Genomic DNA, 20983 nt, shown 5'->3' on the forward strand with positions numbered 1-20983 from the left:
TTGGGAATTCTCTCCCCCTCCAGAGCGCTGGAGAGGTCGGATCACCGGATATATTTTGAGGGGGTTGTGGGGGGGGGGAGGAGAGGAGGGAACGGACGGGACTGCGGGGAGAGTTGAGGAGGGTGGGGGCGGGAGAGAGGAGAGATCAGACCGGCCGCGATCTTACTGAACAGGGGAGGAGGTTCAAGCAGCAGACTGTTCCCGTATAAGGACCCAGCACGGACCCAATGGGCTGAGTGGCCTCCTCCTGTGCTGGATCGTTGCGTGGCCTTGTGGATAGAACTGCAGAGAGATCCAGCAGGGAAACAGTCCCTTCGGCCTATCCGAGTCCCTGCCAACCATCAAGCACGCATGCTAATCCAACGCTAACCCACGTTCCCATTAACTCTCCCACCCCCCCCCCCCCCAGATCCCACAGGGAGAGTGTGCAAACTCTGTGTATATACACACACACATATACACACGCACACATACACACATACATATACACGCACACATACACACACACACATATACACACAACTACAGAGGTCAGGATTGAACTCGGGTCCCCAGAGCTGTAAGGCAGTAACTCTACCAGCTGCGGAACTGTGTTGCCCAGTGTCTAGGTCAGTAGCCCCTTCTGGGAGCTGGGCACCTCAGCCCAGCCAAGATATCCTGGACTTGCAGAGAAGAGAATGGAGTTTCTCCAGAACAATACCAGGGCTGACAGGGTTAATCTAAGGGGTGTGGCTGTGTGGTGCAGCCTCTCATTCTCTTGAGCTTAAACAGATGAAGGGGTTTAAAACGACTGAAGGATTCAGAGACTCAGCAGCTTTACCTGATGGAAGTATATAAAATTATGAGAGGCACAGATATGGTGGACAAGTCGGTGTCTAGCGTAATGCTTTACAGTGCCAGCGACCCGGGTTCAATTCCGGCTGCTGGCTGTAAGGAGTTTGTACGTTCTCCCCACGTGTCTGCGCGGGTTTCCTCCGGGTGCTTCAGTTTCCTCCCACATTCCAAAGACGTACGGGTTGGGAAGCTGCGGGCGTGCTATGTTGGCACCAGAAGCGGGGTGACACTTGCGGGCTGCCCCCAGAACACTCTACGCAAAAGGATGCATTTCACTGTGTGTTTCGATGTACATGTGACTAATAAAGATATCTTATCAAATACTAGGGGCTTTAAGGTTTAAGATGAGAGGGGGAAAGTTTAAAGATTTACGGGGCAGGTTTCTTTTCCCCACATGGAGAGTGGTGGGTGCCTGGAACGGGCTGCCGAGGGTGGTGGTCGAGCAGACAGTGAGGTTTAAGGGGGCTGTTAGGCAGGCACTCGAGCAGGCGGGGAATGGAAGGATACAGACCACATGCAGGCAGAGGGGACTGGTTTTAAATTAGCAGTGGTCAGCGCAGACATGGTGGGCTGAAGGGCCTGTTCCTGTGCAGTATTGCTCTGTCCCCTCAGCGACATGGCATCAATGTATTGGTATTGGTTTATTATTGTCACTTGTACTGAGATACAGTGAAAAACTTGTCTTGCATCCCGATCGTACAGGTCAATTCATTACACAGTGCAGTTACATTGAGTTAGTACAGAGTGCATTCATGTAGTACAGGTAAAAACAATAACAGTACAGAATAAAGTATCACAGCTACAGAGGAAGTGCAGTATTGCTGCCTATCCTCACTGATTGCGGTCTGTTGGTTAGAAAGTCAAGGATCCAGTTACAGAGGGAGGTGTTGAGTCCCAGGTCTCAGAGTTTGGTGACAAGCTTGCTTGGGATTATTGTATTGAAGGCAGAGCAGTTAAACTGTGCAGCAGAGCACGGCCTCTCTTCCCTTGCCCCCCTCAGAACCGAACCAGGGTCAATTCAGAGTTCACATCTGAAGTTTGTGGATGATGAGAAAAGGGTTGGTGGGGGGAGGTGGAGCTCAGCTGCTGATCTCCCCCACGTTAGGTGGCTGCCTGTCTCGGACGGCCTGAGGTGCCGTGTGTGTCAAACCCCCCACCCACCGCACCTCTTTCTGCCCAATCTCTTCTCCCTCTGCAGGTCCACAACACCGCGACCCGTCGCCATCACCTCTCCCTCCAGCAGGGGTAAGTGAATGGGAGACTGGCTGCGATCTGTTCTTCACACACACCTCACCTCTCCCCCCCCCCCCCCCCCCAACCCATCGCTGGGGCAGGGAGAAGACCTGGGTCCGTGAGTAATCCTACAGAGGCAGCACTCCAGTTTAACTGCAGCCCACGGCACCTCCCGGGTGGAGGAGGAAAAATACCGAACTGGGAGAGCCGCTGAGGTCCAGTCCATCTCCTGTCCCCCGTGTAAACAGGCACAAGAGGGGCTGAACGGCCTCCTCCTGTCCCCCGTGTGACGGGTCTGGGAGGAAGGTTCGTTGAATCTGTGAGAGCTGACCAACCACACAGACCCCCTGCCCTCCTTCCCCACATCCCACACCAGTCTTCCTGCTTTCAGGGGGCAGGAGCCTGGGTGTACAAGCAAGGGCTGCCCAGGTGGTCTGTCTGTCTGCCCTCTCTGTAGGTGGGATCTAATACCCCAGACCCCATCTGTCACCGACGGGAACAGAACTACAGGACCACCCCCCCCCCCCCCCCCCGTATCCCCTACAGTGGGTGGAATCTAATACCCCAGACCCTGTCAGTGACCAACGGGAACAGAACTAACCTCCCCCTCTCTCTATCCCCCATAGGGAGTGGGATCTAATACCCCAGACCCCATCCATCACTGATGGGAACAGAACTACTCCCCCCCCCCCCCGTATCCCCCACAGTGGGTGGGATCTAATACCCCAGACCCTGTCCGTCACCAATGGGAACAGAACTACCTTCTCTCTCTCTCTCTCTCTCTCTCTCTTTCTACCCCCCTTCCTCCCTCCCTCCCTCCCTCTCTCTATCCCCCATAGTGGGTGGGATATAATACCCCAGACCCCATCCGTCACCGATGGGACAGAACAGCCCCCCTCCCTCTCTCTCTATCCGCCATAGCAGGTGGGATCTAACACCCCAGGCCCCATCCGTCACCGACAGAGGGCACCACTGCTCGGGTGGGTTTGGAGCCACTTCTGTTGGGCGACCCTGGAATTCCCAGTGTCGAGGGGGAGGTGGGAGCCTGGTGTCTGTTGGTTGGGGTGGGAGGGGGAGAGGGCTGGGTTGTGGGGGAATGTGGGGGGAGCTATGGTTGTGAGAACGGCCTGTTGCTAATGTGAGTCTCGTCTCTCCTCGATGCCCGTACCAGTCACACCGAAACAACCGCCTCAGGGCACCGGGCCTCCTCACAGTGGGACCGCCACTGCCAGCAGGTACACGGGGGGGGTTGGGTGGTGGTGGTGGGCGTTCTGGGCTGTGTACACCCACCTCTCCAGGGCTCGGGTTGGCGTAGCGTCTCTTGGCGGGGGTGGGAGGGGTCAGCGGGGAGCTGAGGTTGGGGCGGTGGGTGTGGTGACAAGAGGGATCGGCGGGCCAGGTGAGGAGGGAGTTCCAGACCTTGGGTGCTGACAGCTGAGGGATGGGATCTGCCAGGTGGGTGGGGTGGTCCATGAGATGTGCAGGAGAAATGGGAGCAAGGGAGGCGGGGCGATGAGGGGCGGGGGGGGGGGTGAGCTGATGGTGGAGGGGTAAATATCAACAGGGGAGCACCTGTCCCCTCTCCCGCCCGTCCCCTCCTTCTTTCTCTCCATCCTCTCTCTCTCTCTCTCTCTCCCTCTCGCTTGCCTTCTCTCTATCACCTGCCACCCCATTCCCCAGTAGCCCTCTCCCTTTCCCTTCCCCTGGCCCCTCTCCTTCGCCCTCTTGCTCCCTCTTACCATGCTCTCTCTCTCTCTCTCCCTCTCTCTCTCATTCTCCCTCTCTCTCTTTTGCACGTGCTCTCTCACTCTCGTTCTCTCTCTCATGCACTCTCTTGCGCGCGCTCTCTCTCGCGCTCCCTCTCTTGTGTCTCTCTCGTTCTCTCTCTCGCGCACTCTCTCTCTCTCTCGCTGTCTCGTTCTCCCTCTCGCGCTTTCTCTTTTGTGTGTGCTCTCTCTCTTGCACTCTCTCTCTCGTTCTCTCTATCGAGCCCTGTCTGGCCTCAGCCTCTCCCCCCCCAAAGCCTCTCCCTTTCCCCTGCCTCTCTCACTCTCTCTCTCTCTCTCTCTCTGTCTCTCCCTGGTGTGTGTGTGTGTGTGTGTGGAGATTGCATGCTCTCCCTGTGACCATGTGAGTTTACCCTGGGTGCTCTGGTTTCTCCCCATGTCCCAAGGACTCCCTCTCCCTTGCCCGCCACCCCACCCCCCCAGTGGGGACTCAGCAGGGGCCTCTTCAGTCAGCTGCTATCTCTTAGCTCCAGCAACATGGAGGTCTGGATGGGAATGGGCACAGAGGCAGAGCTCGGCACGTTGGGGTTTGAGTGGAACGGAAGCTCTCCTCCTGTGGGAGAATCCAGAACTGGGGGATGGTGGGGGGTGGTCACTGTATAACTGTATAAGGGAGTTGCCTGTCTACGGCGGGGGGAGATTTCTTCCTCTCGGAGGGTGGGGCGGATCTTTGGAACCCTCTTCCTTGAAGGGTGGTGGGAGCAGAGTCTGGGGATGCTTGTGAGGCAGAGATGGGCAGACTATGGAGTCATTCAGCACACACACAGACACGCGCACACACACACATAACCCCCGAAAGCGAGTTGCTGGAGCTAAGAGATAGCAGCTTTGCTACCTGTGCCACTGAGAGTTGTCTCCTCTGAGAATGAGGGAGAACTCCTTCCATCTGTGATCCTGACTGAAGAGGACCCTAAGGGGGGGGGGGGGCGGTGTGTGGCGGGCGAGGGAGAGGGAGTCCTTGGGACATGGGAAGAAACCAGAGCACCCAGGGTAAACTCACATGGTCACAGGGAGAGCATGCAATCTCCACACACTCACGCGGTCACAGGGAGGCCGTGCAAACTCCACGCGCACATGCAGTGCCGGAGGTGGGGTTCGAACCCGGGACGTTGGAGCTGTGAGGCAGCGGCTCTACCAGCAGCGCCACTGTGCTGCTCTTGATGAGCAAACGGTGGATGGCATGAAAGGTCACTGGAGCTTGAGCAGGAATGTGGGGTCAAGAGTACAGTCAGATTAGGCACGATCTCATTGAGTGGCAGAGTGGGTTTGAGTGGCCTCTTCCTGCTCCACCTGTGTACTCCAGGGGCCCGGCCAGTGATCAGCTCTCACAAAGAGCCCACCGACCTTCATTATCGGAGAGGAATGTGCAGCAACTGCTCGACCATGGGATCCATGGTGACCTGGCCATTTGGATTCAGAATTGGCCTGCTCAAAGAAGACAGGGTAGTGGTCGATGAGACTTATTCTGGCTGGACGTCCATGACTAGTTCCACAGGGATCTGTACTGGGACCTCTGCTGTTTGTGATACATATAAATGTCCCGTGTGGAAGTGTTGGAAAGGGTGCAGAGGGGATTTACCAGGATGCTGCCTGGTTTAGAGAGTATGCATTATGAGGAGAGACTAGGACTTTACTCTTTGGAGAGAAGGAGGATGAGAGGAGACATGATAGAGGCGTACAAAATATTAAGAGGAATAGATAGAGTGGACAGCCAGCGCCTCTTTCCCAGGGCACCAATGCTCAATACAAGAGGGCATGGCTTTAAAGTAATGGGTGGGAAGTTCAAGGGAGATATCAGAGGGAGGTTTTTTTTTACCCAGAGAGTGGTTGGGGCATGGAATGCGCTGCCTGGGGCGGTGGTGGAGGCAGGTACATTGGTCAAATTCAAGAGATTGCTCGATAAGCATATGGAGGAATTTAAAATAGAGGGATATGTGGGAGGAAGGGGTTAGATAGTCTTAGGTGAGATTTAAAGGTTAGCACAACATGGTGGGCCGAAGGGCCTGTATTGTGCTGTACTGTTCTATGTCCCGGATGAAAATGTAGATGGGTGGGTTAGTAAATTCGCAAACAATGCAAAGATTGGTGGTGTTGTGGATGTGTAGAAGATTACCAAAGGATACAGTAGGATATGGATCAGTTGTAGATATGGGCAGAGAAGTGGCAGATGGAGCTTAATCCAGTCAAATGTGAGGCGTTGCACTTTGGGAAGATCAAATGTAAAGAACAGTACACAGTTAATGGGAAGACTCTTAACAGTGTCGATGTACGGGGACCTTGGGGTCCTAGTCCATAGCTCCCTGAAAGTGACTGCACAGGTTGATAGGGCGGTAAAGAAGGCGTACGGCATGCTTGCCTTTATTGGTCGAGGCTTTGAGTTCAAGAGTCAGGAAGTTATGTTGGAGCTTCATAAAACTCTGGTGAGGCCGCATCTGGAGTATTGCATTTAATTCTGGTCGCCCCATTACAGGAAGGATGTGGAGACTTTGGAGAGGGTGCAGAAGAGGTTCACCAGGATGCTGGCTGGATTAGAGGGCACATGCTATGAGGAGAGGTCGGACAGGTTTTCTCTGGAGCAGCGGAGGCTGAGGGGAGACCTGATAGAAGCTTATAAGATTATGAGAGGCATAGATAGAGTGGACAGCCGGTATCTTTTTCCCAGAGTCGAAATGCCTAATATTAGAGGGCATGAATTTAAGGTGAGAGGGGTTAAGTTCAAAGGAGGTGAGCAAGGCAAGTATTTTACACAGAGGCCGGTGGGTGCCTGGAATGCTCTGCCAGGGGTGGTGGTGGAGGCAGATACGACAGAGGCTCTTAGATAGGCACATGGATATGCAGAGAATGGAGGGATATGGGCATTGTGTAGACAGAAGAGATTAGTTTAGTGAGGCGTTTAATTACTAGCTTACTTCCATAGAACCATAGAACAGTGCAGCACAATACAGGTCCGTCAGCCCACAATGTTGTGCTGACCTTAAAACCTCGCCTAAGACTATCTAACCCCTTCCTCCCACATATCCCTCTATTTTAAATTCCTCCATATGCTTATCTAACAATCTCTTGAATTTGACCAATGTACCTGCCTCCACCACCCCCCCAGGCAGCACATTCCGTGCCCCAACCACTCTCTGGGTAACAAACCTTCCTCTGATATCTCCCTTGAACTTCCCACCCATTACTTTAAAGCCATGCCTTCTTGTATTGAGCATTGGTGCCCTGGGAAAGAGGCGCTGGCTGTCCACTCTATCTATTCCTCTTAATATTTTGTACACCTCTGTCACGTCTCCTCTCATCCTCCTTCTCTCCAAAGAGTAAAGCCCTAGCTCCCTTAGTCTCTCCTCATAATGCATCCTCTCTAAACCAGGCAGCATCCTGGTAAATTCCTCTGCACCCTTTCCAACGCTTCCACATCCTTCCTATAATGAGGCGACCAGAACTGGACACAGTACTCCAAGTGTGGTCTAACCAGAGTTTTGTAGAGCTGCATCATTACCTCACGGTACAACATTCAGTACAACATTATGGGCCGAAGGGCCTGTTTCTGTGCTGTACTGTTCTGTGTTCTACCACAAGTCCGCCCAACCCAACCTTGCCCCCTGCCTTCAGCTCTCCGCAATGCAATCACCCCTGCACCACCCTCCTCACACCTGCTGCTCTGACCAGCCAGGCAGCGCCTGAATGCTCTGACCCACGTGGATGGGGTCTCACGTGACCCCTCCTCCCGTCGTCCGTCAGCCCGCCCCTCTCTGAGGGCCATGGACACCCCATTTCCCACCCCACACAGCAAGCTAAAGACCAGCACACCCGGTCACATCCGCTGTATGTCTCAGAGCACCTCCCAGTCAGTGACTGACAGTGTCAGAAGCCCTGACAAGTCAGAGAAGTGGTCCCTTTGCCCCGCCTCACCCACGCCGACCATGATGTCCATCTCCTCCAATCCCATTGGCCTGCATTAGACCCACATCCCTCTACGCATTTCCTATTGTATCTGTCCAAAAAAACCCAAAATACTGGAGGAACTCAGTGGATCAAGCAGCCTCTGTGAAGGCAAAGAGGCTTCATCAGGACACTATTCCAACCCCCTTCAGTTCCCACTGGACACTGTTTCCCCATTTAGTATCCGACTAGATGGTCATCTGGGCGATAAACGTTATCTGCTCCAGAATTCCAGGAGTAAACCTCCACCAGCATTAGAACAATACCCAATGGGAAGTTTAACTGCGTAGCATCCTATGGAACACCGGATTGAAGGATGGTTGATTGGGGTGGAGTGAGATAGAACAGGAGGTATCCAGGGGGACTGTGGAAGGAGATTTCCTGGGGGTATAGACCAAAGCAGGCTTGCTGGCATTTTGTGGGGAGGGGGGGAGGGGGAAATGTTGAAAGGGTTCAAACAGGGTTCAGTTTTTCTGTGACTCTGCTTCAATCAGCAGACCTGAGCTAATGGCGCAAGTGACTGGGAGCAGCGTCTCAAGGTCCGGAGGGCTGCTGGTAAGTAGGTACCATTCTGTCCTGTGGTCCGTGACTCTGTGTAGTGTGACCTCTCTGGTCTGTGACCCAGTGTAGTGTGACCTCCCCCACCTCTGGTCCATGACCCTGTATAGTGTGACCTCTCTGGTCCGTGAGCCCATGTAGTGTGACCTCTCTGGTCCATGACCCTGTGTAGTGCTGTAAAAGATAGCCTGTTGTCTAATTTACTATAGAGCGCTGGTCGACTTTAACAGTGTGACCCCTTTGGTCCGTGACCCCGTGTAGTGTGACCTCTCTGGTCCATGACCCCGTGTAGTGTGACCTTTCTGGTCCATGACCCCATGTAGTGTGATCTCTCTGGTCCGTGACTCTGTGAAGTGTTACCTCTCTCATCTGTGACCCCATGTAGTGTGACCTCTCTAGTCTGTGACCCCATGTAGGGTGACCTCCCCCACCTCTGGTCCGTGACCCTGTGTAGTGTGACCTCCCCCCACCTCTGGCCCTCTGAGTTGATCAGGAGGAACCTGTGGATGTCATATATTTGACAAGGTACCACATAAAAGGATGGTGCATAAGTTAAAAGCCTGTCATATCAGAGGAAATGCGTTACATCGAAAACTGGAGCAACAAACCAGCCGCTGGAGGAACTCAGCGGGTCAGGCAGCATCTGTGGAGGAAAATGGACTGTCGATGTTCTGGGTCGAGAACCTTCATCAGGACCCAGAACGTCGACTGTCCGTTTCCTTCCACAGATGCTGCCTGACCCGCTGAGTTCCTCCAGCATTTTATTTGTTCTTCCAGTATCCAGCAGCTGCAGTCCATTGTGTGTCTGTGGATTGAAAACTGGCTGTCTCATAGAAAACAAGAGTAGGAATAAATGGATCCTTTTCAGACGGGAAGGAAGTAAGTGTTGTAGCTCCCCAGGGATCGGTTCCTGGCCCGCAGTTGCCAGGTGGAAGGTGGAAGGAACCGTGTGTGAGGTGTCCAAGTTTGCCTCCGATACGAAATTACGTGGGAGGGCATGTTGTAATAAGGATGCAGTGATTCTGCAGCGGGATATGAATAGATTGAGTGAGGGACAAAGGATTGGCAAGTGGAGTTTACCGTGGGGAAGTGAGAGGTCATGCACTTCGGTAAGAGGAAATCAAAAGGCAGGTTATTATCTACAGGGAGAGAGACTGCGAAGGAACAAAGTGGAGAGGGATCTGGGTGTTCGTGCATGAACCACAACAAAGCTAGCAGGCAGGTCCAGCAAGTAGTTAAGAAGGCAAACCATATTTTAGCATTCATTGCAAAGGGGTTGGAGTTCGAAAATAGAGAGCTTTTGTTTCAGTTGTACAGGGTATTGGTGTTGGTTTATTACTGTCGCTTGTACCGAGGTACAGTGAAAAACTTGTCTTGCATACTGACTGAACAGGTCAATTCGTTACACAGTGCAGTTACATTGAGTTAGTACGCAGCGCATTGAGGTAGTACAGGGTGAAAAAAACAATAGCAGAGTACAAAGTGTCACAGCTACAGGGAAGTGCATTGCCGGTAGACAATAAGGTGCAAGGTCACAACAAGGTAGATCGTGAGGACAGAGTCCATCTCATTGTATAAGGGAACCGTTCAATAGTCTTATCACAGTGGAGTAGAAGCTGTCCTTGAGCCTGGTGGTACGTGCCCTCAGGCTCCTGTATCTTCTGCCTGATGGAAGAGGAGAGAAGAGAGAATGTCCTGGGTGGGTGGGGTCTTTGATTATGCCGGTTCCTTCACCAAGGCAGCGAGAGGTATAGACAGAGTCAGTGGAGGGGAGGCTGGTTTCCGTGACACGCTGGGCTGTGTCCACAACTCTCTGCAGTTTCTTGTGGTCCTGGGCAGAGCAGTTGCCATACCAAGCCATGATGCATCCAGATAGGATGCTTTCTATGATGCATCGATAAAAGTCGGTGAGTGTCAAGGGAATATGCCAAATTTCTTTAGCATCCTGAGGAAGCAGAGGCGCTGGTGAGCTTTCTTGCCTGTGGCGTCTACATTGTTGGACCAGGACAGACTATTGGTAATGTTCACTGCTAGGAATTTAAATCTCTCAACCCTCTGGACCTCAGCACCGTCGTTGTAGACAGGTGCATGTATGTGCACTGCCCCCTTTCCTGTAGTCAATGACCAGCTTTTTTGTTCTGCTGACATTGAGGGAAAGGTTGTTGTCATGACACCATGTCACTAAGCACTCTATCTCCTTCCTGTACTCCGACTCATCGTTACTTGAGATACGGCCCACTACAGTGGTATCATCTGCAAACTTGTAGATGGTACCACTGTAGAGCAGAATCTGGCTACGTAGTCATGAGTATATAGGGTGTTGGTGAGGCCTCAGCTGGAATACTGCGCACAAAAGATATTGTAGCATTGGAGGCAGTACAACAGCGGTTCACCAGTCTAGATCCTGGGATGAGAGGGCTGTCCTGCCGAGAGATTCTAAATAGTTTGGGCCTCTTGTCCCTTGGAGCTTAGAAGAATGAGGGGCGACCTTATTCAAACATACAGGATCCTGAGACGTTGGGATACTTTCATCAGTGGGAGAATCTTGAACAAGGGGACCTAACTTTTGGTATTGGTTTATTGTTGTCACTTGTACCGAGGTACAGAGAAAAACTTGTCTTGCATACCAATTGTACAGGTCAATCATTACACGGTGCAGCTACATTGGGTTAGTACAGAGTGCATTGAGGTAGTACAGGTAAAAACAATAACAGTACAGAGTAAAGTGTCACAACTACAGAGAAAGTGCAGTGCAATAAGGTGCAAGGTCACAACAAGGTAGATCATGAGGTCAATCTCATTGTATAAGGGAACTGTTCAATAGTCTTATAGTGGGGTAGAAGCTGTCCTTGAGCCTGGTGGTATGTGCCCTCAGGCTCCTGTATCTTCTACCCGATGGGAGAGGGGAGAAGAGAGAATGTCCCGGGTGGGTGGGGTCTTTGATTGTGCTGGCTACAAGGGGATGGAGGGATACGGATCACATGCAGGCAGATGGGATCCGTTTAATTTGGCATCATGGTCGGCACAGACATGGTGGGCTGAGGGGCCTGCTCCGTTTCCCTACTGCTCTGTGTTCTGTGAAGAGCAGGTCATTCAAAACCGAGGTGGATGGAAATTTCCTCTCACGGCAGACGGTGAACCTCTGGAATTCTCGGCCCGCGGTGGAAGCTGGATCGTTGTTTAGAGTAACAGGTGGAGGAACTGAAGGGTCAGGAGAGGTGGCAGGGGGGAAGGGACGATTTGAGGCCAGCATAGATTAGCCATGATCTTACTGAATGGCGGGGGCAGGATAGTGGTCTCCTCCAGCTCCTGTGTCCTTCTCCCCTCCTACCTACTGTGCCTCGCTGCAGGAGAGGTGATCGTGGGTTTGATTGCTGCTGCCCCTTGGCCACAGCTGCAGCCCCTATGCTTCCCCTCCCCCCCACCCCCTGCACCTTCCAACTCGCGTCCCTCGTGCCTGGACGGTCCTCTCTGGACCAGCCCCTTGGTAGGCCCCGCTGGAGAGGTGTGTGTAGGGCGATCGGACCCCCAGCCCTGGAGGGGGTGGCTAGGACCCACACTGTCAACCGCCTGACATCAGCAGTGGCTTCCCTGCCCTCCTGCTTCTGACGGAGGCAGGGTGGGGGCGGTTTGGAGGTGTTGGGGGCCTCTCTCGTCACGCGGCTCCCGCCGACACACCAGGGCTGCTGTGCGACTGACAGTCCCCAAGGCTCTCCCGGGCAGTCAGCATCGGGGGAGGTGGGCGAGAGGAGAACCTGGTGTGGGGGGAGGTCACGGGGTCCTGCAGCATAGAAACAGGCCCTTCAGCCCAACTTGTCCATGCTGACCTGTTTTGCCCTTCTGCACTGATCCTGTTTGCCCGCATTGCTTCCGTATCCTTCTACACGACCCACCTGGGACATTCTCTCTTCTCTCCTCCCATCGGGTAGAAGATACAGGAGCCTGAGGGCACGTACCACCAGGCTCAAGGACAGCTTCTACCCCACTGTGATAAGACTATTGAACGGTTCCCTTATACAATGAGATGGACTCTGACCTCACGATCTACCTTGTTGTGACCTTGCACCTTATTGCACTGCACTTTCTCTGTAGCTGTGACACTTTACTCTGTACTGTTATTGTTTTTACCTGTACTACCTCAATGCACTCTGTACTAACTCAATGTAACTGCACTGTGTAATGAATTGACCTGTACGATTAGTTTGTAAGACAAGTTTTTCACTGTACCTCGGTACAAGTGACAATAATAAACCAATACCAATATGTCGTACCTACTTAAGATCTGTCTAAGTGCTGTTCAAACGTAGTGCAGGGCGTTCCTGGGGAATGAATGGGTTCTATGTTTACAGAGGTCCATCAGTTGATTTTCAGAATCAGATTTAATATCACTGACATATGATGTGAAATCTCTTGTTTTCAGCAGCGGTACAGTGCAAAGGCGTGAAATCTATAAACTGCAAACATAAATGAACGAGGGAAGGATGAGGGTAGTGTCCAGGGGTTCATGGACCGTTCAGAGATCTGATGGTGGAGGGGAAGAAGCTGTCCTGAAAATACACAAAACTCACTCCATGTAACCGTACCTCCACAGTGTTGTAATGAATGGCATCAAAGCACAAAATTAGTCATAGTCATAGAGTCATACAGCACAGAAACAGGCCCTTTGGCCCAAATCGTCCATGCCGACCAATATGCCAGTCCCATTTGCCAGTGTTTGGCCCATATCCCTCTAAACCTTTCCTTTCCATGTACCTGTCCCTGTCTGCAGGAAGAGGTTACCCCTTGGGTTCCTTTTAAATCTCTCCCCTCTCACCTTAAACCTATGCCCTCTCGTTCTTGATTCCCCAACCCTGGGAAAAACACTGTGCGTTCACCCTGTCTATGCCCCTCATGATTTTATACAGAGAATGGAGGAAATACTCAAAAGTCAGGCAAACAGAGAGAGAATCAGAGGTGCTGCCTGGATTAGAGAGTACGGATTATGAGGAGAGACTAAGGGAGCTCGGGTTTTACTCATTGGAGAGGAGGAGGATGAGAGGAGACATGATAGAGGTATACAAAATATTAAGAGGAATAGATAGAGTGGACAGCCAGCGCCTCTGTCCCAGGGCACCAATGCTCAATACAAGAGGGCATGGCTTTAAATTCAAGGGAGATATCAGAGGGAGGTTGGGGCATGGAATGCACTGCCTGGGGTGGTGGCGGAGGCTGATAAATTGGTCAAGTTCAAGAGATTGTTAGATAAGCATATGGAGGAATTCAAAATAGAGGGATATGTGGGAGGAAGGGGTTAGATAGTCTCAGGTGTGGTTTGAAGGTCGGCACAACATTGTGGGCCGAAGGGCCTGTATTGTGTTGTACTGTTCTATGGTTCTATGGTAACGTTTCAGGCCAATGACCAATGCACCACAATTATCTGAGCACTGCCAGCATTTTCTATTTTTAATTTCAGATTTCAAGTACCAAAGCATTTTAGTTTCAAACAATTTTCTATACCCCATTGAGTAAAAGCCTCGTCCAGAACCCATCCTCATAATTAGTGTCGAGTTTACTGTCATCTGCACATACATGTGAGCACGGGTGCAATGAGAAACTTATTTGCAGCAGTATCACAGGCACATAGCGTCAGGAACACAACATTCACAAGCAAAACATAAATTAAACAATTTTTGCAAGAGAGAGCACAGAAAAAAACAAAGTCGACTGTAGTGCAAAGTTGTCACAGTGTTGCTGTACTGAGGTAGTGATTAGGGTTGTGCAGGTTGTTTCAGGAACCGAATGGTTGAAGAGACGTAACTTCCTGTACCTGGTGGTGTGGGACTTCAGGCTTCTATACCCCCTGCCCAATGGTAGCTGCGAGAAGATGGCACGGCCCGGATGGTGGGGATCTTTGATGATGGATTATGCCATAAGACTGGATCAGAAAGAGTAATTACTAAAAGTGGGGAGAGAGAGGAAAATAGTTCTGGCGTTTTTCGGAACGAATGTATGTCTGTACGTCGGACTTTGGCATTGAATGATGATATGGGAGCTCGATTGGATGTGGGGAGTGTCCATAAGTGGGGGGGTGGTGCAGTAACCCAGGGACTGCCTGTATCTGATTCCACCACCCCCCACTGGCTGCAAGTTCCAGATGTCAACCCCCTCTCTGTGTGAAAGAACTTACCCCTCAGATCCCCTTCAAAATCCCCCTTCCTCTCCCCTGCAACCCAGGCCCTCTTGTTTCTGACGTACCCCAGTGGCAGGGGAATTTGCCGACGGTGGTGTGAATTTGTTCTCTGCCGCCTGCAGGTGTCCAGGGGGAGCTCTGTGACCTCGGGGAGGAGCACGCCGCGAGATGTCTCCATGAGTGAGTGGGCTTCCCTACGGCGAGGGTGCTGGACAGTGGGATGGGGGGAGGTGGGTAATGTAGGTCCCAGCGAGTGGGGGGCCGGAGAGTGGGTGGTCAGTCCTGCCGGGGTGGGGGGGGGGGAGGGGGAGGTGTCGGAAGGGGTTGGAAGATGAGAGGTCCTGGGGGAAGGGAGTTGGAGAGGTTGGGACGTCCGCGGATGGGGTGGGGGGAGGGTGCAGCTGCTGGAGGGAGTGGGTCGATGCCCCTGGAGAGCGGCGGCAGAACCCTGGGGAACCAAAGGAGGTGCCAGGGAAAAGTGATGTCAGTGGGAGGTGCCGAGGGGAGGGGGGAGAAGTGATGGGGGAGGAGTGGGAGGGGTTTGTTGGTGATGGGGGAGGGTAGGGGTGGGAGGTGCCAGGAGGAGGAGGGAAGGTGTATTGTGGAGGGTTGTGGCTGTCACTACCTGGTCAGAAGACACACCACTGCCAAACAAGGTCTGGCCCCGCCCCACCCATCGGCGCACACCTGACCATTGGCCCCTTTAAGCACCTTTGTACTTGGCCTCGGGCCATTGGCCTTTGTAATCGATTAGTCCTCGCCGGCACCGGGCCATTGGCCTTTGTAAATTACCTGGGCTGGACCTCCCCAGCCCTCCAGCACTATAAAGGGCGCCACATGTGCTCGGCTCTTTCTCTTTGCCGGCTTCGAGGGATCACCCTGCTTCACTCCAGGCCGAGCACGGTGGAACGGCGCTGGAGAGATCATTGGTGAGGTGTGCACTGTTTAAGGGTTGGGAGCGTCTTAGTGTCCCTGGTAGCAGAGAGCTGTGCCTGCACTGGGTCAAGGGGTGGCGGGTATTGTTTTTCCTTGATTGTATGTCCCTAGTTTGTTGTGTGTGTGTGTGTGTGTGTGTGTGTGTGTGTTTTACCCCCGTTGTGATTTTCCCACACTCGCTATAAACCGTGCGTGTGTGTGCGTTTGTGTGTTATTCCTGTTACCATTTTCCCCGCTTGTCTATTGTGAATAAATCATTTCCTGCCGGACTGTGTTCAGAATCCTTGCCTTTTGAGACCCCGAATCTGTTTCACAACAGAAGGGGTGAGAGGTGATGGGGAGGGGGATTGAGGGTGCTGAGAGACGAGGGGAGGGAATGGGAGGTACTGAGAGATGAGGGGAGGGAGTGGGAAGTGCCGGGAGATGGGAGAGAGGCGCTGTGAGGGGTCTCCCAGGCTGACTGAACTCTCTACCTGAATGCATTGTGTGCCGTGGGTCTGGGGTTTAATCATCTCGATCCCCAACCCCCCACCCCCCCAAAGTCTGACCTCCATCATTGCGATGAGCCCAGGGCCCTCCCTCAGCAGGTGTCCTTGGATCCTTCCCCCGCTGCCCTGTCATCCCTGCTCCTGCTCCTACGTCATGGAGTCATACGACACAGAAACGCAGCTGGTCTGTGCCAACCAAGATGCCCGTTCCAACTGGGATCCCATTTGCCTGCGTTTGGCCCATATCCCTTCAAGCCTTTCCCACCCACGTATCTGTCCCAATATCTTCAATCCATGTACGTATCACCTTCTGCGTGAAACACATGCCTCTCAGGTCCCTATGAAGCCTTTCCTCTCTCACCTTAAACCTGTGCCCTCTAGTTTTTGATTCCCTTTCTCCGGGGGAAAAAGACCGTGTATGTTCACCCTATCTGTGGTCCTCATGATCTTATACACCTCAACGAGATTGCCATTCAGTCTCCTACACTCCAAGGATTAAAGTCCGAGTGTGCCCGACCTCTCCCTATAAGTCAGGCCCTGGAGTCCCGGCAATGTTCTGGTAAATCCTCAATGTCAGCTGAGTGCAGGGGGCTCTTGCGCCTGGTGTGGCCCCACTCCTGCAGTAGCCTCCACCTCTCTCTGCCTGTGATCACCACGCCATGGCCTTTCCTGCCTCTGCGTGTGCGCATGCAGTGAGACCAGTTCCAGCCCCTTCACCTGCGATCAGCTAACAGTGCTTGGAAACCTTGGGCCCTGCCATCTGTGGAGCTGCTGCTGGACCTGGTGTTGGGTGGCAGACAGTGCGGGAGAGCGCTGAGCTCTGATGGTGTCTGCTTCTCTGATCAGTAACAAATTCCTTTTTGTTCCAGGTTCACCTTCTGCAGGGTCTGGAGACAGTTTAGCATACAGGTAATGATGGAGTCTCTGCCTTGGTCCCGAGTTACCTTCCTCGTAAACGTTCCTTGGACTCACAGTGGCTTTTGTTCCTCTCCCTCAGCTTTGCTCTCTCTACCTCACCTTCCCCCGTCTCTCTGCCTCACCTTCCCCCTCCCTGCCTCGCCTTCCCCCCTCTCTGCCTCACCTTCCCCCCTCTCGCCTTCCCCCTCTCTACCTCACCTTCCCCCCTCTCTCTACCTCACCTTCCCCCATCTCTCTGCCTCACCTTCCCCCTCCCTGCCTCGCCTTCCCCCTCTCTCTGCCTTGCCCCCCTCTCTCTCTCGCCTTCCCCCTCTCTGCCTCGCCTTTCCCCCTCCCTGCACCTTCCCCCTCCCCCTGCCTCGCCTTCCCCCGCCTCACCTTCCCCCCTCCCTCTCTTGCCTTCCCCCCACTCTGCCTTGCCTTCCCCCTCCCTGCCTCACCTTCCCCCTTCTGCCTTGCCCTCCCCCCACTGCCTCGCCCTCCCCCTCCCCTGCCTCTTCCCCCTCCCCTGCCTCTTCCCCCCTCTCTGCCTCTTCCCCCCTCCCCTGCCTCTTCCCCCCTCTCTGCCTCTTCCCCCTCTCTGCCTCGCCTTCCTGCCTCACCTTCCCCCCTCCCTTCCTCGCCTTACCCCTCCCTTCCTCGCCTTCCCCCCTCCCTGCCTCGCCCCCCCCTCTCTGCCTCGCCCCCCCTCTCTGCCTCACCTTCCCCCCTCCCTGCCTCACCTTACCCCCTCTTTGCCTCACCCCCTCCCTCTGCCTCGCCCTCCCCCTCTGCCTCGCTCTCCCCCTCCCTCTGCCTCGCTGTCCCCCTCCCTCTTCCTCGCCCTCCCTTCCCCATCTCCCTGCCTCCCCCCGCCTTTCCTCCCCCCGCCTCACCTCCCCCGCCTCACCTTCCCCCCTCTGCCTCGCCTTCCCCCTCTCCCTGCCGCCCCCCCACCTCACCTTCCCCCCTCCCTCTGCCTCACTCTGCCCCTCCGCCTCGCCTTCCCCCCTCCCTCTGCCTCACTCTGCCCCTCCGCCTCGCCTTCCCCCCTCTGCCTCGCCCTTCCCCTCCCTCTGCCTCGCCCTTCCCCTCCCTCTGCCTCACCCTGCCTTCCCCCTCTCTGCCTCGCCCCCCTCACACATACTCCTTTTTCTCTCTTGCATTCTGCCCTCCCTATTTCCCTCCCTCCCTCTCCTCCCTCCCTCTCTCTTGCATTTCTCCCCCAACTCTCTCTCTCTCTCTCATTCCTTTCTCTCTTTCTCTTGCATTTCCCCCTCTCTGACTCTCTCTCCCTCTTCTCTCTCTCTCCCTCTCTCTCTCCTCTCTCTCTCTCACGTATCCCCCCTGTCTATCGCGGTGTCTGCCCCTGTCTATCGCTCTGTCACCATCTCCCAACATCTTGCTGTCTCTGTCTGTCTCCCTGTCACATACACAGCACTTCCGGAGGCACCAGGAGTGTGACACTTCTCAGTCAAAGACTCCTGTATCTCGACCTCCTGAAGCCGTCCGCAGAACGCCCTCCCTCCGAGTCTTCCCAAGCAGACAATTACAGCAGATTGCTCAGGAGGCAAATGGCTCTGTTAACCCAAGGGCAGCTGAGGGGGAGGATCCCCACTGACCTTGTTCTCCTGGGAGCTGATCTGTGAGAGGATTGTGGGGCAGCGGGGACAAACTCCCTTGTGTTCTTCCAGAAGTGGATCACGACATGGTGGTGCAGTGGTTAGAGACGCTGCCTCACAGCTCCAGAGACCCAGGTTCGATCCCGACCTCCGCTGCTGTCTATGTGTGTGTGTGTGGGGTTTGCACCTTCTGCCTGTGACCCCCGTGGGTTTCCCCCGGGTGTTCCAGTTTCCTCCTGGGTGGGAAGGGGTCACAGTGGCACAAGTACAACACCAGCCTGGGCTCCGGGGTCTCCGTGCTAGACAGGTTTCGGGGTTTGGAGGGGGGGAGGGGAACGGGCTATGCCGTGCCAATTAAGCAAAGGACTGGACAGAGTAGATGCAGCTAAGTTGTTTCCCCTGGTGGGTGAGTCCAGGACTAGAGGGCACAGTCTTAGAGGGTACCCATTTAGAACAGAGATGAGGAGAAATTTCTTTAGCCAGAGGGTCATGGATTTATGGAATTCATTGCCACATACAGCTGTGGAGGCCCGATCATGGGGGGTGTTTAAGGAGGAGGTTGAAAGGTATCTAATTAGTCAGGGTATCAAGGGATATGGGGAAATGGCTGGGAACTGGGGCTAGATGGGAGAATAGTTTAGCTCATGGTGAGGTAGCGGAGGAGACTCGATGGGCCGAATGGCCTCCTTCTGCTCCTTTGTCTTATGAATAAAGGGCACCCTTTTTCCCATGTTATAGATTCATCCAGCACGGAAACAGGCCCTTCAGCCCACTAAGTCCGTGCTGACCACCGAACACCCATTTAATTTTTTTTTATTTACAGCGTCGTAACAGGCCCTTCCGGCCCTATGAGTCCGCGCCGCCCATTTTAAACCCATATTAACCTACCTGTACGTCTTTGGAATGTGGGAGGAAGCCCACGCAGACATGGGAGAACGTACAAACTCCTTACAGACAGCGACGGGATTCGAACCCTGATCACTGGCGCTGTAATAGCATCGCGCTAACCACTACGCTACCATACACTGATCCCATTTTATTCTCCCCACGTTCCCGTCTACTCCCCTCCAAGATTCTGCCCCTCACGCACGCACTTGGGAGGCAATTCACAGCACCCGATTGACCCACCGACCCGGGACGTGGGAGGAAACCAGACCACTGGGGGGGAGGAACTGACGGGGTCACAGGGAGAAGGTGCAGACTACACACGCACGCACGCACGCGCGCACACACACACACACACGTCGGCATTAAATCTGGGTCTCTGGAGCTGTTGGGCAGCAACTCTACCTGCTGCTCTGCCGCACCGCCGCACCACACACAATATTAATATTTTTAGATATAGATCTCTTTATTAGTCACATGTACATCGAAACGCACAGTGAAATGCATCTTTTGCTTAGAGTGTTCTGGGGGCAGCCCGCAAGTGTCGCCACGCTTCCGGTGCCAACATAGCACGTCCACAACTTCCTAACCCGTACGTCTTTGGAATGTGGGAGGGAACTGGAGCACCCGGAGGAAACCCACGCAGACACACAGGGAGGACGTACAAACTCCTTACAGACAGCAGCCAGAATTGAACCCGGATCGCTGGCGCTGTAATAGTGTTACGCTAACCGCTACACTGCCGTGCCTGTCCTTACTCAAGTAAAACACTGAGGCAATGTCACCAATCTCAAACACTCTCTCCGTTTCTTCCTTCACAGATGCTGTCTACGAGCTGAGTATTTCCAGCACTTTTATTTCAGGCTTCATGGCACCCGTGGTGTTTAGTACGTCAGGGTACCAGAATTGTTTTCTTTGTGGAAAACACTACGATGCCGGAGGAACTCAGCAGGCCAGGCAGCATCCGTGGAGAAAAGCAGGCGGTCAACATTTCGGGGTCAGGACCCTTCTTCAGGACTCGATAGGAAAAGGGGAAGCCCAATATATAGGAGGGAAAAGCAGAGCAGTGATGGTGGACAAAAGAGGGGAGGTGGGGTGGGCACAGGGTGGTGATAGGTAGATGAAGGTCAGAGATAGTCAGAGCCAGGTGTGGGGGAGGAGGGGAGAGCAGATCCACCGGGGGATGTGTCAAAGGTAAGGAGAGAGAGGGAAAAAAAGGCTAGGAAAGGGAAGAAGAGAAGCATGTTGGGGGTGCGGATTTGTGGGGAAGGGGGGGGGGGAGGTGAGGATTACCTAAAGTGGGGGAATTCAATGTTCATGCTGTTAGGCTGCAAGGTTCCAAGACAGAAGATGAGGTGCTGTTCCTCCAATTAGCGCTCATTTCCATCCAGATCCCAACATCTGCAGTCCTTTGTTTCTCCAGTATCATTGTTTTCTTTGATGTCCTTCAACCTTCTGCCTGCACCTCCTCCAGCACACTCTCTGGGCAGGCACCGCCCCCACTTCACAGTCCAGGTGAAGGGTCTCAATCCAAAGCGCCGCCTGTCCGTCTCCCTCCATGGGCGCTGCCTGACCCGCTGAGTTCCTCCAGCATTTCGTGCGTTACCTCCTCCACTTGTCCCATTCCGTTCTCTCCCT

The 20983-nt window shown here is 53.8% G+C and overlaps 1 protein-coding gene across 5 annotated transcripts in view; it reads left to right on the top strand.

Moving 5' to 3' along the window:
* The window catches only part of LOC127567290 (RING finger protein 212B-like), a 69951-nt gene that overhangs the window by 29993 nt on the left and 18975 nt on the right, over positions 1-20983 (top strand). For 3 of the 5 annotated variants that reach the window (XM_052009980.1, XM_052009982.1, XM_052009984.1), the window contains 5 exons: positions 2033-2079; positions 3239-3302; positions 8285-8345; positions 14640-14697; positions 16811-16850. In XM_052009980.1, coding sequence (XP_051865940.1) covers positions 2033-2079; positions 3239-3302; positions 8285-8345; positions 14640-14697; positions 16811-16850 — 270 coding nt within the window. Of the gene's footprint in view, positions 1-2032; positions 2080-3238; positions 3303-8284; positions 8346-14639; positions 14698-16810; positions 16851-20166; positions 20342-20983 lie in introns of those variants that run through there. The other 2 variants (XM_052009983.1, XM_052009981.1) reach the window with 2 other exon arrangements.

This window comes from Pristis pectinata, unplaced genomic scaffold (genome assembly GCF_009764475.1).
Source record: "Pristis pectinata isolate sPriPec2 unplaced genomic scaffold, sPriPec2.1.pri scaffold_94_arrow_ctg1, whole genome shotgun sequence".
Lineage (NCBI taxonomy): Eukaryota > Metazoa > Chordata > Chondrichthyes > Rhinopristiformes > Pristidae > Pristis > Pristis pectinata.